Source organism: Nesoenas mayeri (genome assembly GCF_963082525.1).
Source record: "Nesoenas mayeri genome assembly, chromosome: 1".
Classification (NCBI taxonomy): Eukaryota; Metazoa; Chordata; class Aves; order Columbiformes; family Columbidae; genus Nesoenas; species Nesoenas mayeri.
Window position 1 is genome coordinate 119,277,150 of NC_137541.1, and position 18,817 is coordinate 119,295,966.

The 18,817-nt window shown below is 38.8% G+C and overlaps 1 protein-coding gene across 5 annotated transcripts in view; it reads left to right on the forward strand.

Annotated features, from left to right (window-relative positions):
- The window catches only part of PRDM15 (PR/SET domain 15), a 34,061-nt gene extending 15,740 nt beyond the window's left edge, over positions 1 to 18,321 (forward strand). For 4 of the 5 annotated variants that reach the window (XM_080358289.1, XM_080358291.1, XM_080358292.1 and 1 more), the window contains 15 exons: positions 287 to 381; positions 1,311 to 1,398; positions 2,824 to 2,991; positions 4,258 to 4,352; positions 5,381 to 5,512; positions 6,413 to 6,547; positions 8,495 to 8,658; positions 9,118 to 9,197; positions 9,791 to 9,910; positions 10,613 to 10,744; positions 11,255 to 11,338; positions 11,527 to 11,702; positions 12,855 to 12,935; positions 13,287 to 13,499; positions 14,006 to 18,321. In XM_080358289.1, coding sequence (XP_080214415.1) covers positions 287 to 381; positions 1,311 to 1,398; positions 2,824 to 2,991; positions 4,258 to 4,352; positions 5,381 to 5,512; positions 6,413 to 6,547; positions 8,495 to 8,658; positions 9,118 to 9,197; positions 9,791 to 9,910; positions 10,613 to 10,744; positions 11,255 to 11,338; positions 11,527 to 11,702; positions 12,855 to 12,935; positions 13,287 to 13,499; positions 14,006 to 14,482 — 2,240 coding nt within the window. In that variant the 3' untranslated portion in view covers positions 14,483 to 18,321. The remainder of the gene's footprint in view (positions 1 to 286; positions 382 to 1,310; positions 1,399 to 2,823; positions 2,992 to 4,257; positions 4,353 to 5,380; positions 5,513 to 6,412; positions 6,548 to 8,494; positions 8,659 to 9,117; positions 9,198 to 9,790; positions 9,911 to 10,612; positions 10,745 to 11,254; positions 11,339 to 11,526; positions 11,703 to 12,854; positions 12,936 to 13,286; positions 13,500 to 14,005) is intronic. The other variant, XM_080358290.1, reaches the window with a different exon arrangement.
- The last annotated feature ends 496 nt before the right edge of the window (positions 18,322 to 18,817 follow it).

Here is an 18,817-nt window from a genome sequence, read left to right on the forward strand (position 1 = left end):
GCTGAGTGCTTTTTAGCTTGTTAGATGCAGTTCCAGGGGTCTGTGACCTACTTCTAAGGATTCTGTGAAAAATACGCACTAAAAAAGGGTGGGGGAACCAAGCAAAATTGTTGTCAAAATTGTTGGAAAAGGTTAAAGTCCACTAGTTGGTTCTCCTGAATTACTAAAGCTTCTCATCACTAGCCTGTTTGTTTGCAGTTGCTTGTGCTTTGTTTCCCCTGTGTGCATGGAGTTGATTATTATCAATTGCTGACTTCTTTTTTTTTATCTTGATTGATCCCCTCAGGTGACAAACTATTTAAATGTGAGGAATGTGCAAAGCTGTTCAGCCGTAAAGAGAGCTTGAAGCAGCACGTTTCATACAAGCACAGCAGGAATGAAGTGAGTGGAAATGACTAGCGGGCTCTTTCTGAGATTAGGTGAAAATGTACCGTAGGCATCCAGCTGCTTGCTGGGGAGCTTGGGTCCGTTATATTTGAGCACATATCCATGTGAATAAGTGAGACAAGACTGGCAGGGAGAGGTAATATCTTCTGTTAGAACAGTTGATGAATTTGCAAATTGTGGACACGCTTTTGAGCACACAAGTCCTCTTTTGTGTCTGAATTTCTATAGAAAGTTGTTTTCAGGCATCAGTTACAGCAAGGCAAGCTGGAGTTAGCTGGAGCTGCACGATCTAGAGGTGAGATCTGACTTCAGTTTATGGTACTAAATAGGATTGTTCCAGTCTTGTTCACTTGTCCTGTTCCATTTATTCCCACCTGTAGTGTCATTTAATGTGTGAACTCTTTGGGTAAAGGCTGTGTCAGTAAGGGCTGTGTATACCTGTTTAAACCTACAGTGCTTACAGCAGTAGCAACATTCCTGTTCATGAGGGCCTTCCAAATGTGACTGCCATATAAATATTAAGCATGCCTGTGGTGGGGCCTTATCAGTGAATATTTCCCTTGCTGCTTGACATCAAGGTGCTAAGCTCTCAGATTGCTGGCATCCGTTCTGGAGCGGGAGAATGAGAAAGATCGTATCTTGCTTCTCAAAAATTCTGTCTCTGTGTTAGATGAGAGGTTATCAGAAAGACTGTTACATGCACACAGGTGCATGGTCTACTTTTTGTATAGAGAGTGAGCTTAGATGTAGGAACATGGCAGGATGATATATCATCAGAATTTTGCATCAGTGAGTATTTAAATATCCTGTTGAGGAAAAAAAAATTGAAAAGACAGCAGAAAAAGTAGTTGAGATTTAGAATTTCTCTGTCAGACGTGACTTGGCTTTTCCCTGCTTAAACACTTACTGTTTGCAATCCTCAGGTTGACAGTGAGTACAGATACAAGTGCACCACATGTGAAAAAGCCTTCCGGATAGAGAGTGCGTTGGAATTCCATAACTGCAGGACAGGTGAGACTGGCTAACTGTTCAGATTCCTCTGGCACCTCGACTCTGCTTTGAGAGATGTCCACAAATACATCTCAGCATAGGAATGACAGAAGGGAAGCAGGAATTTAGATTGTTGACATCATCACAACAAGCAACCTGCTTCTCTTCCCTCAATAACACTTTTTGTGATAAGAAAAGTGTAACAAATAATCTGCAGAGCAACACGTCTACTATGTACTGCTTTTTTTTAGTATCTCCTGCGCACCTGTCTAATATCCTCACTGGTATTTCATTTGTATGTTCACAGATACCCTGTCACCTTCTCTGTTTATTTTTCTTTCCTGAAACTAGGTTTCACTTCATGTCTCTGAAACAGAGGAACTGTCAGCCAGAACTATCAATAGTTTGTAGTTTTCTGGGATTACAGTTTTCTTCTGTGTTCTCATGCTTTCTGTGTAGTTCCAGTAGTCTCTACAGATTTTTTTCTTATTATCACTAGAGCCTGTCTTTTTCTCCCATAGCCACCCCTTGTGGTTACTTATTATTTATGCCGAGTCTTATGCTTAGCAAATGATATCCTGGTTATTTTTATGGACCCATGAGAACTCTTAGTCCAGAATCACCTGGGTGATTCTGCCTCTTACAGCACTATTCAATGTAGGTCTTCTCATTTCCTTTCAGAAGGAAAAACTTGTATAAAACATGTATAAAACTTGTATAAAACATGTATAAAACTTCAACCTTATAACAAGTGGCAAGTGATGCCAAGTAACCCCTCAGTATTCTGTTTATTCAAGGGCAGCAGCTCATTTTCTCTCCCAGTTGACCAACAGGAGCAGCAGTTTTTGCTCTGCTCTTCAAGGCATCAAACTGTTCATTCTTTGTGATTGCTTCCGCACCAGCAAATTCCATCTACAGGACCATGCTTTCATGCTCTAAGAGAAGTTTCAACTACTGAATACAAAGCAAATTCCCTGTAGGCTGCTTGTCACGTAACAATGTCTTTTTAAGATTTTATACTTTCTTCTGGAGTATTCTGTACTGGCTGGTATTAGGAGCCAGTGCTAGCAGAAGTTTTCTGGTGCTTAGACATAGCAGTTCATGTGATGCTGTGTTGCTGAATGTGTAGTGATTTTACCAACATTAAAAACTGGAAACAACAGAATCTACTCCAAACATAATTTCAGTGTATGCTAGACCACAATGGAAACAGCCCATGTGAGGAAGTTACAATGCTAGATTCTGTGTTCAGGTTAGAATCACCTTTATGTATTGCCTTTGAAAAAAATTTTGAAGTAAAACGGGTGCTTTTGCATTTCCCTCCTCAGTTCATGTCATGACAGTTTATATGTTAAAATTCAATTCTAACAAAAGAACTACCTGTCTCACAAACATACAAAACGTGCTTTCATCTGTAAAGAGCTGTATGGTTTCTCTTGCTTACAGATGACAAGACATTCCAGTGTGAGATGTGTTTCAGATTCTTTTCTACAAACAGTAATCTTTCAAAACACAAGAAAAAGCATGGGGATAAGAAGTTTGCGTGTGAAATCTGCAATAAGATGTTCTACCGGAAGGATGTCATGCTAGACCATCAAAGACGACACTTGGAAGGTAAGCATACTGTGGATCAACTTAATTACTGCTACTAAAACAGCAGTAGAGGTGAGAAGGTTAAGGAAGTGATTGGGCATTATTTCTTCTGGATGGTAGCTGTCATTTTTTTGTCAGTTAACTTGTTTTAGAGTAGCAAGTTTCAGCAAAATTTGGCGTGTAAAAAAAATAATAGTAATGGATCCTGGAAGGGAGTTGTCTAATTCTAAGAAAAACTTTCTAGAAGTGCACATACCTTTTTCTTTCAGCCTCACTTGATTGGATCCAGTGCTACTAACAGTCATGTGGAAGTTGCTTGGCTTATTATGCAGTAGATTAGACTAGATCATTAAATTATATCTTTTTCTCTCTTTGAATTTTGTTCTTTGTTTTTTTTGTTGTGGGTTGGTTGTTTTGTTTTTTTTTTTTTACAGTGGTAACTGGAAAATTTGAAGGCAGAGAATTAACTTGCAATGTACAATGGAAAGTGACTGCTGTATAAATATAGTATAAATGGGATGCTATATGAAATTCTTTTTCAAAATCTTGAGCATATATGAAAATAATTTCATACTGTTCAAAATCTCAAACATCTAAGGATGCTGTAGCTACTCAAAGACTGGAAAAACTTGGGTGATGGCAGATGGCTGAAATATGTATTAAAATGCCTTTGGTGATCTAGATGATAAAACCCAAGGCGATTTTAAAAAAGCAGCCAGATTGTCTGATTTGGTGCTTTGGGAGTAGCCGGTTGACACTGGCCACTCTTGAGGTTCAGGCCTTTGTGTCGTGAACTGGAGGACAAGAGGTTGAATGACAATGGCAAGGTGGCTCATGTTTAGCTGTCACAGAACAGCAGTAGCTGTCTGCCCTCCTGAAAGTAGCAGATAAAGAGGTTGGAAATCCTCTTTGAGCATTAAAGGTGATGCTTGGTGGTTGCTTGTCTCGTTAGAGACTGCAAGGGGGAATTTCTGGCCCAGATACCTGATCCAAGTGCCAAGGCAGTTTCTAGGTGTTGACAATAAATGGCTGTTTTGAGACACTTTACAATTGGTGTAATAACCAGTAAACCGTAATACATCAGTGTGGCAGACTGTTTTTATATTCTTCAGACACCATTTTAATTTAGAATTTATCCTTTTGTTAGAAATTAAATTCTACATTGAGGATCTTCCCAGTATTTCACTCTTCTTTACAGTATTCACCTGAAAGGGCATACAGATTGGAGTGGAAAACCATGGTTTATTTTTTTTGTTTTGTTTTTTTGATGGGGACTATTCTGATAAGGGGTGAGACGTGTGAAAAGAGAAGACTTTGAGCACAGCACGGAAAACATGGTTCGCTACAAGAAGGAGCCTTCGGGATGCCCCGTGTGTGGGAAGGTAGGTGGCTTTGCTAGCGTGAGAAGCTCCAAGGACAGACAGGGGTATGGTGCACCTCAACCCAGCACTTCCAAACGAGCTACCATGGCATAACAAGTTACTACCTGTGTAATAAAACACAGTAGCAACCTATCTGAGTAAGTACACAGCCTGCTAAAAGGTTGAAGTAAATGGCATACACTGAGGTACATGCCAAATCGGATTGCCTGGCAACTTGGGCAGGCCAGCGTTCAGTTACCAGTGAACCCTGTTGCCCAGCCAAGACTTTACTCTGCAAACTGCCGTAGCTCCATTTTTATATCCAAGCCCAGGGATGGTGGGAACTGTTAAGCTAAAAGTAAGAACAAAACTGGGGTTCAGATCAGACTCTTTTTCATGACATGTAGCACAATACAGAGTGTAACATGGCCACTTTGTCTGTCTGTGAAATCTCGTGGCTTATGCTATTTAGAGTGAAATTTTTCTACCAGAATGTAAACAATCGGAATTGACTGTGTGAATTCAGTTTCTATTAGAAATCAAAGTTAATTCATGGTGTAGTCACGGCACTGCTGTGTTTGGGTGTTAAATGCTTGCAATCTGAAGTTGCTGTTATCACAAGTATGAAGATTGTGGGTTTAACTAGTGGTTTTATAAATGTTTAATGGTTCATGGCACAAGATGTACTCATGCAACTCTTAAGTTGGTATATAGACCTTTGTTTTTAATACTTTGAATATGTTACTTATCAATGGAGGTAGATTTTGTGAATGTGTCCTTTTGCAGATAGATGCAACATTCGTGATTCAAAAGATTTAAGTATTTCTAAATCTAGCCTATATAATTTTGCTGTAGCTTTTTTGGAAGTCTACCTCTGATGAACAGCCAATTTCAGTCAGCTCTTTGCAACTGTATACCTATATTTTGCTGTGCCTGCAGTTTCTGAGGTAGTCTGCTGGCTGCTTAACAGGAGCTTCTACATGTTTCTGGCCAGAATGAATAAAATAGGACAGTATATATGTTCCATACCTTCCTTCATTTTCTTTTAGGTGTTTTCATGTAGGAGCAATATGAACAAACACCTTCTAACACATGGAGACAAGAAATATACCTGTGAAATTTGTGGACGGAAATTTTTCAGGGTGGATGTGTTGAGAGATCATATTCATGTCCATTTTAAGGTATTGTGTTAATAATTTATTAGAAAAGGTGTGGTACATAGCAGCCATTAATAAGCAGTGATGTTCCTAGAGCAGCCTGACATGGGTTGTGCTCTGATTTACCCATGGCTCTGTTTTTCCATAGCTGGATTGCTACAGAGTATGTGGACTAGCATATGTGAAGTTATTTCACCTACCTCTGCAGAACACTGTTCCCAACATTATGGAAAGAACACCTCAGTGACCTTGGGTGAATCACAGTGGTTGCTCAGTTTAAAGGAAAGAATAATTTAACAGGAAGGCTGCAGACAGATGTATTGTTCTAGCAATACTTTGGTTGGGCTGAGGTTTTACTGTCTTACCGTCTCTTTGTATGAAAAAAAATTCAAACAAGAAAACTAATTGTTTCTGCCTTTCCCACTCCAGTGATTGTAATTCTCTTGTGTATGCCAGCGTAACTGGCTATGTGTTGAGTTCCCCACCTGGCTTTGTCAAAATGTTCCAAATGACAAAAAAACCCCCCTATTAATAGCGCTGAATTAGACACAGATTATTTTGATGTAATTAGGTTAACACTGAATTTATTGTAAAGGGGTTGTTTAACTCAGTGGTGCTCATAAAGATGCTTATATGGATGTAATACTGCACCAGTGAAGTCTGTATTTGCATTAAAGTTCCCTTTATACACAAAAAAATGAGTATTACCTGTTTAGATAAACAGTTGCTCCTTGTTTTGTCATGGACAGAGGAACTTTGTTTACCTGAATTGAATGGAGCAGAAGGATATTCCAAATAAAAAATGTTACAGCAATTCTTAATGCAAGGCAGTCTATATGTCAACAAAAGCTGACAACTAGGTGTTACCTTTTGAAATAAATGTTTAATTTATTAAAACAGAATATTCTTTTGCACCCTACACAGGACATAGCACTGATGGATGATCACCAGAGGGAAGAGTTCATTGGTAAAATTGGAATCTCATCAGAGGAAAACGATGACAACTCCGATGAAAGTGCAGATTCTGAACCTCACAAGTATAGCTGCAAAAGGTGCCAGGTAGCTTTAAATACTTCCAAATTAACTTGTTTTGGGATGGGGGGTCTGGGATGGAGTGGAGATGTCAATAAGTTATTCAGAATTTTAAATAACATTAAGGGTTCACAAAGAGAAGGCCAGTCCATAGGTCTGCTCTCTTCCGCAGTGCTTGCTAACGTTAATCTATGAAGTGATGCTATTCCATAGGATGTTAGGTGGTCTGTAAGGTGAATGCTAATACTTAAAAAGAGACCTACACATACATACGCTTATCTGTGTGCAAGGAAGCAAGCAAGCAAGCAAAATTGGAGGACAAAAACAATAAAGGAGTATTTAGAAACTTATACTACCTTTTAATTATATGCAAATTAAATTTGTTATAGCACTTCTGAATGATACAGTCCACAAATTGATTAATTTTTATGAGATCAGATGCTTCTCTAGTGTATATGGAAATTAACATTGCTGCTTACGTTCAGTGTGACTGCTTATTCTTGGCCTACTCTACATACTAACAGAATGGCATTAGAACTGTTACTGGAACATACTTAGTTGTCAGCTGAGAGAGGAATACTCTTTAAATCTCTTACTGCTAGTCTTTTGCCACTTTGTAAAGAAGTGATGGGGAAGAATGGCGTCTTTAAGGCCTGTCTGGATTCTGTACCCTTACTGGTCAAGGATGCTCTGCTGGGGGGGTGGGATGCAGAAGGAATCAGTGAGAAGAGCAAAACTGGCCAAACTGATGTATAGACAGGGGAATGTTGGTAATTGAGGCACTGGCTTGGCCCCTGGAAATCAGAGCTTATTTCAGTCTACACTTAATGTGGTGAAAGTGCTTCATTTTAAAGACACGGCAATAATAATATTTCAGTTTTCTGTTCTTATCTGTGAGCTGGTTTTAAGTGCAAACTGATTTTAAGCTTGTGGTAGTAAGCGTAAGAAGATGTGGTATCACAGCAGTTAATCACGTTTGCTTTCAATGTGGTAACTTTAGGTCCTGACACTCAATGAGTACATGAACTATGTAAAATTGTGTGCTTCCAAATGAGGCAAATTGTGCCATTCAAATTAGAAAGTTCTTTTTGGAAGCTGTTTTTTGGGGGTTTTTTTAGTGCTTTAAGTGTTTGTGAAGTAAACAGTTGTGTAAGGCAACAGCTGTGAAAAATGAGTGTTAACTGTAATGAGATGGAGGGGCTCTTTTTGCCCAAAAATAGCTATTCACACATTCCTAAGGGAGAACAACATACAAATGAGTCTTAGTGAATTATCCCTTCTGATCTCTTGAGAAATTATCTTTTTTTTTTCATTTTTTTTTCCCTCATCCCAAAGTCCACCTTCGCCAAGCTATGCAGTGCTGTCAGAAATGCCCCAAGTAGTTCCAAAATTGGAGCAAAAGATCACGTCATTATAGCACTTTGCAGGGTTAATTCGCCCAGGGAGCAAAGTAGTGGAATACCTGTCTGTCACAGTTGTAGCACTTCCAGGAGCTGCGCTAGAATCACTGCCCTGCAACACCTGGAAATACCAACTCTTTTGGAGCTAGTGCCGAAGCTTATTATGCAGACTAGGGCTTACTGTGTCCCTAGAGCCCAGAAGACATTTTTTCCAGAAGACATTTTCTCTGTAGCATACTTACTTTGACAGCTAGCAGAGGTTAGACGTGGTTCTTTTCAAGGCTGTTCCTCAGTGCACAAATAGTTGGAGGTCTTCAACATGTACAGTGTAAGAAGCAGACGTACCATCTCAAGCTAGTTTTCCAAATGAGTTAACTGATGTCCCGCAGCAATGTGCTTGTAATAGCCAAAGAGCTTCAGACCTAAAACCAGCTTTCTCAGATTTTTCATCTAGTGATATGCGGGCTATTTATATCTCCCAGCTCTGACTCAAGATCCTGGTAATGTGTTATTAGATCATTGCTGTTCCTGAGGGCTTTCTTCCCTTTTCATTCACTATTGGTTCCTTCCACAGTTGACTTTTGGCAGAGGGAAGGAGTACCTGAAGCACATCATGGACGTGCACAAGGAGAAAGGCTATGGCTGTAGCATTTGTAATCGACGTTTTGCCTTGAAGGCTACTTACCATGCCCACATGGTCATTCATCGGGAGAACCTGCCCGATCCTAATGTGCAAAAGTAAGAGGATATGTTGGACTGATACAAGGAGCTATCTTTTTTGAAGATACAGTGGTTCTGCCACCTGATGCTTTTGGAGAATTGGGCTGTACTAAAATATCCGAAACTGTATGATGGGTGTTAAAATGTTTATTAAAAGCTTGAAATATATATCACTAACAATTAACTTCACACGGGTGATTAGTGAACGGCCTCGCAGTTTGGGCTCTGTAAAGTATAAATCTATGATTTTGGTAAATGTTTTCTAAAAACTATGATTTGAGGATATAGCAATGCCAGAGCACTCCAAGCTTCCAGTGAACTTATGGGTTTCTTAAGGCTCATTTTAAAAATGCGTTTGTTTCAAAGAACTTTTATAGTAATGAGTTTTACCAAATGAAATACAGTTACTGACAGAAATGCCTGAAAGGCACCTCTGTCTCAAGAAAAGAATGTCAGTTTTTGTCTCTTTGGTTTCAGATACATCCACCCATGTGAAATCTGTGGCAGGATTTTTAACAGTATAGGAAATCTGGAAAGACATAAGCTTATACATACAGGTAAAAATGTTCTGTTTATTATTATCAATATTAGACAGAAATTTCTTTTGCCATTGGTTGCCTTATTTTTTTCAGGAAGAAATAAGTTACGAGTTTTTACTGTAAGTTACAATAAGATAAATGTAATATTTATGCCTCTAGGGTAAACCGAGTTTCTAAAGCAAGTGGCATTAGTTAAAATACTTGGTCTAGGCACACAGTCCAGATTCCAAGTTAATATGGTGCAGGATTCACCTGCTAAAAATCCTAATTCTGTATTCTGTTCTGCCCCAAATTTTTATCCATGCTGCCTTCTTACCATTACACAGGCTGAAAACTGCTATTGCAAAATCATTTTTAACAGCTCATTATTATTTCATGCTATTCAGTGTTTTCCTACCTCAGGCTTTATCTTCTTTTTCAGATTTCACATTAAAAGCCAGCTTTTCTCTCTCTCTCTAAATTAAGTTGGGCTACAAAATGCATGAAGAATGTGGTTGACAACACAGGTGGACCGTTGCCCTCTGATTCACCAGTTTAGTCAGTTTTTAGGAGATGCACATTTTTCATTAACATTTTTTTTGTTCATGTTGTCTTTTACATTTATTTTTAAGGTGTAAAAAGTCATGCTTGTGAGCAATGTGGCAAATCATTTGCTAGAAAAGACATGTTAAAAGAACATATGCGAGTCCATGATAATATCCGAGAATACTTGTGTGCAGAATGTGGCAAAGGTATGTCTAATGCCTTGTTTTCCATTAATTGTGATACTGAATATCAGGTGAATATCTGAATAAAAACTACTTCCATTCTTAGAATGTTGGGAAGATCCTTGGAGTGCTGTAGATTCTGCAGTTTTGCAAGGCAGAAATAGTATTAATCAGGACCCTTATGAGTAAATAAATTGCCCCTAATTTTATACAACTTAGTTTCATGGCCTGTAAGACAAAACTGATTTTAATAAAATTTGCTTCTGTCAGATTGAGTAGTGCTTGCCTGAATTACAATGCATTTGCAGCACAAAAGTGAATACAAGTTATTTTTTTTCATTTTAGGCTACTTTCAGGCTTAAGAAATAATTTCTCTCTGAAAGAGCCTCGAGTCAATGTGGCTTTGACTTTTTGAATTGTTCATGTCATAATTTGAACAAATCTGAACTGGTATTTTAGTGGAAGGCAGCAACTCTGACATCCATAGGGATGTTTTGTCTTTGCTTGTCCCTGCTGTTTGCTTCTTCCTCAGTGATTATTTAGGTGTTTTCCAGAGCTTTTGCCTGGAATTAAAATAACTGCTACCTAAACAATTAAAAATATGCAGTTGTGGACATGCAGCAATTACAATCTTAGAGCACTTGGTTGACAACATGATCATCCTGAGTTCTCTTCCGAAGGTGGGAGCAATGGACTAATTGTCATGCTGTACCTTTTGTCTCACAGGAATGAAGACAAAACATGCACTTCGTCACCACATGAAACTTCACAAAGGGATTAAAGAATATGAATGCAAGGAATGTCACCGAAAATTTGCACAGAAAGTCAACATGCTGAAGCATTACAAAAGACACACGGGTGAGGTCTCTAAAGGTGTACAAAAGTTGCACTGAATCAGTTAAAGGCTTCCAGAGAACTCTTAGGTGCAACAGTCAGAGAGTACAAAGAATGCTAATTAAAACAATACGCATATTCTGCTTTTTGCAAAGGGAGGTTTTGTCCTCTCGTCAGCCAAGACCACCTGTTACACAACCAAAATATATAGTTTAGTTGGTTTCGTGTTTTGCTTTTTTTTTAAGAGAGGTTGTTTTGGTCTAGGGTAGGTCTAGAATGTTGGTTTTGTTTTAAGTTAGTCTTCAGATTCTTATTTCATGAAACAGACTTTTACCTCCCACATCAATTTCACTTGGATTCATTTTCTGCTGGATATAGTAGGATGGCTTAGATAAAAGTAGCTGGTGAACTTGGGTTGCTTCTACTTATTTGGCTATGATATTTTATTATTTTTTCTTATTAATATGAGACTCAGAATTGTCGCAGATAACTTAGGCTGTTTTCACTCTGATAGTAAATGTGCTTTTCATGCAGGAATCAAAGATTTCATGTGTGAGCTCTGTGGCAAGACATTTAGTGAGAGAAATACAATGGAAACTCATAAGCTGATTCATACAGGTAAATCCTCTAAAAAACAGTATCCAAAGACAGTATCTTAATTCTGTTCCTAGGCTTGCTTTAGACTTGCCAGTCTTGGAATTAGTATCACACATCATGTTACCAACATAAATTTGTTGAGATGCTGACAACACAATACTTATTCGCTGAGGCTGTTGCTAACAGCATTTCCTTCCATCTGCCACCAGTAGGAAAACAGTGGACTTGCTCGGTCTGTGATAAGAAGTATGTCACGGATTACATGCTACAGAAGCACATCCAGCTCACTCATGATAAGGTGGAAGCCCAGAGCTGTCAGCTGTGTGGGACAAAGGTTTCTACCAGAGCATCCATGAGTCGACACATGAGGCGTAAACATCCAGAGGTGAGTTAGTTTGGCAGGTAGATTGTTGGGTGGTAGGTTTTGTTTTGCTTTTGTTTTTCCCTTTTTTAAGGAAGTTTATGGCCTTCAGTGACTTGAAAGGAATTACTTCTTTTTCTTTCCTCCCTCTTTTTTTCCTGTTCTTTTGGGGCTAGTTTTCAGTAGTGTCTGTTAAGCATGTACTTAACTGAATCAGCCCTTTCATTATGTTATGTTTCAGTGGCAAACATATCTGATTGTCAGTCCTTAAAAATGAAGTCCTGATTATTTAAATCCCTCTTCTTTTTCTGCCTCGGCCTAAATGTGTATTTTTTTCATGTTCTGTTTTTATCCATTAGTGAGTATAATTGATTCTTTTTTACCCATTGTGTTTCTCTGTATTCAGAAGTGATCTGAAAGAAGTGGTGAATAGAGAGGTGATGGCAGCATCTGCTGATGATAGAAAATTATTCTTACTATTAAAGATGAATGCTGACTGCAGAGAATCTGGATTAAAGGGATGTTTTGTCTGACCCCAGTGGGGCTTTTTCTCTGTTCTAAATTTCTGAATAGCTGTTGTGTTTCTCCTCAGCATTTGTTGTTTAGGTTGATGAAGGCTTCTCCGTTCCCTTTGAGGCTTTTTTTTCACTATCAATTTATCATTAGTATTGCTTTGCTGTGGACATTTTTTTTATCATGATGACTGGGAAGGAAGTCAACAAAAAGCTTTATTTATTGATTTTTTGGATTAGAAATGCAGCTACAAATCTGCAATCCAGGGGGCAACTTGTCTCTGTTCTTTGATGAGATGTGTAGATTCAGCTGAAAATAACAGAATAGGACACAGTTGATAGATTTATAAATAAAAATGACAAAAATAATAATATTTTTTTCAAACACATTTTTTCTTTTCTGTAGAATGCATCACTTCCCAGTAAGTTGCATTCTGCCTAGAATATGAAAGTAAACATTTTCTTCTATGGTTTCTTTAAACTTTGTTGGTTTCCAGTGAAAAGGAAAAGATCATATGCCAAAAAGCCTTGTATTAAATGATACGTGTAAAATGTTAGATTACATCATTTTTACTTTGTGGCAGGATTTGTAAGGGCAATACTGTATTGTCTGACGGTGGTATGCACTGCTGCACTTCACCAGCTGATACCTCTTTGTCCACAGATTGTTTCAGTGAGGATTGGTGATTTAGAGCAGCTGCCAGAGACAACTACCATTGATGCCTCCTCAATTGGGATTGTTCAGGTAAATGGCAGCTAGGTTCCAGGCCTACTGGAGGGTGAGGTAGGGATGTCACTTTTTTGGTACATACCATAGTTGAGCATAGGCTGATGGGCAAGGAATGTGCTTTTTTAAGAGAGTCACCATCAGCTTAATGCATATAAGCAGATGCAAGCTGTTGATCTGTGTTCTTGTATAACATGGGTGCTGGTAAAACTGAGGTAATTACAGGGTGAGGTCTCATTCCCTGAAATCAGGTTTTTGCTAAAGTTTGTTTCTTCACCTGAGAATTGACAGTAAACCAACTTAAGGTGATAGTCTCTTATTTAAAACTCCACTAAGCAAAGTGTTTTCTTTGGAAATGTGTTGCTCCAGCCGGAATTAGCCTTGGAACAGGGAGAATTGCCAGAAGGGAAGCAGCATATCAAAACTCCTAAACGCGGACAGAAACGAAAACAAAAGTTAAGTGAGGAGGAGGAAACTCAAGTGCCTGAGGACCCTGCCTTCAGTGAATACACAGAGAAGGAAAGTGAATTCACAGGGAATGTTGGAGATGAGACTAATTCAGCTGTTCAGAGCATCCAGCAGGTGAGCTCCAGTAGCAGGGTGATGAGTAGCAGGCATTGCTTGGAGGGATAACCCTTCTTTTTTCCTACTAGCAAACACAAGAGAGTGATCAGAACGTTTAGAGCTAATTTGATAAATTGTGGCAAAACAAAGATGAATAGAGACTTAAAAAAAATAAGGAGTTGGACTAGTAAGCTCCTCATATTTGTTTTAATTTCCTTTGATGTTACCACCTTCTTGTTTGCCAGATACCACTGACTGGCTCAAGCTGCGATTAAAAGTGTGCAGGTTGATTCGGCTGCTTGTTTTGAATGCCGCAGATGCCTCCCTCCCATTACCTTCTTATTTCTGTGCTTGGAAGTTGTTATATTCCAAGCTTTCCATGTTTCCCTCTGTGTGTATGACTTCTCTTGCTTGCAGTAGCAACACATCAATGGCGTGCTGATGGGCTCATCTTTCTTAATGCTTGATATTTGGTAGTCAGCTGCAAGATATAAGGTTGAAGTTACCTTTATCTTTTTCCTCAGGTGGTGGTGACCCTTGGTGACCCAAATGTCACCGCACCTTCCAGTTCTGTCGGGCTGACAAATATCACTGTTACCCCCATTACGACGCCAGCTGGAACCCAATTCACAAACCTCCAACCCGTGGCCGTGGGCCACCTGACTGCACCTGATCGCCAGTTACAGCTGGACAACTCAATTCTCACTGTGACGTTTGACACCGTCAGTGGTTCAGCCATGCTGCACAACCGCCAAAATGACATTCACATCCAGCCGCCGCCAGAGGCAGCCAATCCTCAGTCTGTGGCCCATTTTATAAACCTGACCACCTTGGTGAACTCCATTGCTCCTCTAGGGAACCAGATAACGGAACAGCATCCTCTGGCATGGAGGTCAGTGCCTCAGACTGATGTCTTGCAGCCCCAGGCACAGCCAACGCAACAGCAGTCAGGACAGCAACAGGTTCAAACAGAGCAACAACAACAGATGTACAGCTACTAATTTATACTTGGAAAAGTTTTGAAATGAACAGTACGTAGAGACAAAAACACAGAGATGTCTGGAAAATTTCTAATAACGTTGTTTGCTGGATACCAAACAGAGATAGGAACATGTTTATACAATTAAATGTAAGCTAAAATTGGCATAGCACCCTGCAACACACTAACCTTGGGATTCTTTTACTGTCTCTAGACCTTACACTGTCTTAAAAAAAAAAAAGAGAAAGAAAAAGGAAGAGGAAAAAAAAATCTTGCCATAAATCTAGCACCCTCTTCCACTGTGTATTTTGTGCAGTAAGATTGAGAACTGACAGGAGCATCATAATACATCATAACCAAAGCAGGGAAATCCTAAATATGATGGCACTGGTGATTTACGAAACCCCTTCAGCCATACCATGTCATTTCTTTCCATGGAAATTACATATGAAGACCTTGTTCCCAGTGAGGTGGAATGTACTGGTGGTCAGCTGGTACAGACTGAAATGTAAAGACACAAACTGGCAAAACAATAATTATAATGGTTTTAATCTTCTTTAGGTCTTGTATTTAACAACATTGGTAAAGTAGGTGGAGGTTGGGGATTTGGGGTGGGGATGAGTGTGGTGTGGAAGAAATACTGATTTCATGAATTATTTCCATTTTAGTCATGGGAAAAACTGTGTACCCATAACACAGTGTTAGTGCTACTTGAGTCAGAAAGCTGGTTTAATGCTAAAGCAACTTTTATGGTCTTCTAGTCAAGTTTGGATCAAACCAGTTATGAACTGAAAAAAAGAATGTGATACAGTTGTATGTAATTTTTCAAAACTGCTCTTTCAATCTTGCTTTTAACTAATAGGTCTGAAGAGCAATCAGTCCCCTTTGATCAAGTTCAGGATGTGAATTTTTTTCAATTAGTTTTCTTTCATCGTGTAATAAATATTTGAGAAAGCATTCTTTTTATATATATATACACACACACATATATATATATAGAGCCCTTGTACTTTACTGTGTGTTCTTGGTGAATATTTGTGTGGAAAACACTTACCAATATGATACATTAATTTTTACATTCTCATGTTGCCCTTTCTCACAGAAATAATGTATGGGTTCTCTTCCAAAACTATATCAAAATTTATAGCCACACACGAGACAGTGTGAAACATAAGAAAAAAGAACGTCTGAAGCATATGCTGCCACATGGAGGCAGTATGCCCTAGTGTATAATAGGCAAGGTTTGTGTGACTGTTGGGGATATAAATAGTGGGTTGGGTCAAATACATCATTGCTGATACTACACTTTCAGTCCATTCTCCATACATTGATGTGCATTCTGGACTTTTGCATGTCAAAAACATAGTATCTATCCCACCGAGAAAAAGCAGCTGCTATCAAAAAGAAATGAACAAAAAAAGTTGCTGCATGTAATCCTGGAAGGCAAATCTGTCCTTCCAGCTATGGCTGAAGAACAGGGTCCTTTGGGTCAGCAGACTGAGCCACAGAACCATGCTAAAGGTTTTTGCTGAGGATAAAGCAGCTGCTGTGTCTGACAGTGAAGATAGATTGATGGTTGTAAAAATCCTGTCTGTGCCTATCGTATTTATGAAAATGTTTGATGTATTAGCAAAAATATGAATAGGAATGACTTCAGCTTTGAAAGTCTGTATTAACATGGACTACATAACCCCTAAAGGATGCCTTATAATCTCTACAACAAAATCTTCCAAAGTATAAATGTCTGAATATTAAACTTAACCTCCAGTGGTTTTCTTGGTGCTGTAGCAGTGTCCTGAGACTCACTGTGCTAGCTTTGTGTAAACCTTAGTTGCAACAGGACATGAATGAGAAAGAGGTTTCTGGTGACAGATATTATGTGTCAGAGGAGCAGAACTACTTTTCAGTAAATGTCGACAAGCCTATAAAATGTCTGCATGGGAAGGACCTGTATTTGATGGGACAAGGATGCATATCAGAAAGAGAAAATATCTTTTACTGGTGTGGGAAAGAGAGTTTTTCATTCCCAAGCTCCTTCTGTCTTCTTTTTCACACAATACCATGAGATCCTGTAATTTTATTTGCCTCCCGATATCCTGAGAAGTACAATTTTATGCTCCTCTATCACCTGGATTATTTCACCATTCTCTTGTGCCGGTGAAGTTTCTCCTCAGCTTTTCTGTCCACAAATGCTTCCCTTTCACACCCACTGGCCAAGAAAAATCTAGGTTTTACTTATGAAATAAGTTATGTACTTGAAACTTCTGGTTTTTTCTTCTCGTATTTGGTGCCTAATTGGTAAAGGCATGTTGTATTTTGCCAGGGTACTTCAGAGGGGGAACAAAAAAACAACAAAAAAAAATGAAGGAAAGCAAGTGCAGAGGTCCTAGGTTAAGTTGTTATGATAAATAATAGATGGCTAATATCTAAAAAAATACATATACATATAATGCACATGGAGGGTTACAGTGCTGCATATGGAGTTTTTAGAAGGTCAGGGTTTTGTTTAGACATACATAAATGGTGATTAAGCTTTTAAATGGGGAATGAGGTTTTTTGCCTTAGCTGCAGAGTGAGTACATCTGCTCTACATTAATACTAGTGATAGTAGCATTCACAATGCATTGAATCAACCTGAGTCATTGTAACATGTAATTGCCTATTTGATAAGAATTGCACATAGAGGCAGTCAGCCGTTACAGAGACCTCTCTGACTTTACAAAACCTCTTTGTCCTAATGTGATCCTCTGGTATTCTGTACTCCGGCGCTGCTGAGCACCCCTCCCACACTAACTGGCCCACGTAATCCCATCCAGGCAAGCTAGCCTCTTAGTTTTCTGTTCATGAGTAATTCTAGCTGATTTAAAAAGGAATGATCACACAACAAATGCTTGCACGTTGGTGGTCACATATCTCAGTCTCTCAGTATCCCCGAAATCACAGAATAGCCCAGGTTGGAAGGGACCTCAAAAGATCATCTGGTCCAGCCCTTTTCTGGAAGGGTAGCCTAGATGAAATTATCAAGCAACCTGTACAATTGCATCTTTAAAACCTCCAGTGATAGGGGTGCTACCATGTCCCTGGGGAGGCTGTTCCAGTGGATGATTGTTCTTACTGTAAAAATTAGCTTAAATAATATTCTGCTTCAGGAGGGAAAAATGTAACCACTGGAAGGGCTTTGACTAGGCCAGGCAATAGGAAGTTCTCTAAGAGCAAACCTGCCTAGAGCACTCCTTTTAGAAATGATCCTGACTGTCCCTGCAACCATTGCTATGGTATCTCATAATCTCTCAGTGTGACTTTGTTATTACTACTGTTCTTAACATCCCTCTGAGAACACAACTGTATCTTGGGTGTGCTGCAACATGAAACATTTCAAAACAAATGATTTTGTTTGGTTTTGTTTCAAACAAATTATTTTGTTTGGAGACATTGGACATTGATGTCTTTTCAGACAGAGCTTACCTTGGACAAATAGTGACTGCCAGCTGCTCTCCCAATTAAGCCTTTTTTAGATGGATACCAAAGTTATACTAATGCTGTTTCAAACTGCACAAGAAATAAAACTATATAAGGGATGTGCAATCTAAATTTCCTTTGCCAATTTGTTACGAGCCTTTTAAGCTGTAGGATGTGAAGGTTATTATTTTCAGCCATGTGGTAGAGATTTTGCATAACAACTGTTCAGTAACAAACTGGAATTACTTTGAGCCAAAGGAGTGATGTTATGTAGTGTTCTGTGTATTGTCATTGTTTATTGCTAAGACTATTATTTAATTGAATGCTGTCTATGGCACACGGGCTCTGAAGTAAAAGAGCATCAAGGTACAGAACCCTTTCTCCACCAGTGTTATTATTTTCTGTTCCTTAATTAATGCATCAAACATTTTTTTTCTTCAAATCGCATAGACTTGCTTCAAAGTAAGCTTAATCATTATCTCAGAACTTTGTACATCCTGCAATATATATAAACATGGGGTAGCATTCTAAAATATTTATTCTGTAGCTTGTTACTGGGTAATAACAGAAAGCAGAGGAGATTGAATCTTTCTTGGCTTATGGTCTGTGGTGAGTTCTCTCAGGAAAACCTACTGTATCAAGTGCTATTACACTCTCTAAAATTAAAATATTCTTTTTAGATGTGTCGGTATAAAAACTGAGTGTTTTTGCAGAAACTTACCAGTCAGTCTTCTATCAGTCTAACAAACTATGTTTCTGTACCTCTTTGTTGTTCCAGAAGTTGTTTGAAGTTAACAACTAAGTAACAGTTGAACTTATTTCTAGAACTGAATTTTCTGACAGTTTGCCAGAGTGATGTGTTAGTGTTCTGCATACATAAAGATGCCTGAATTTCTCA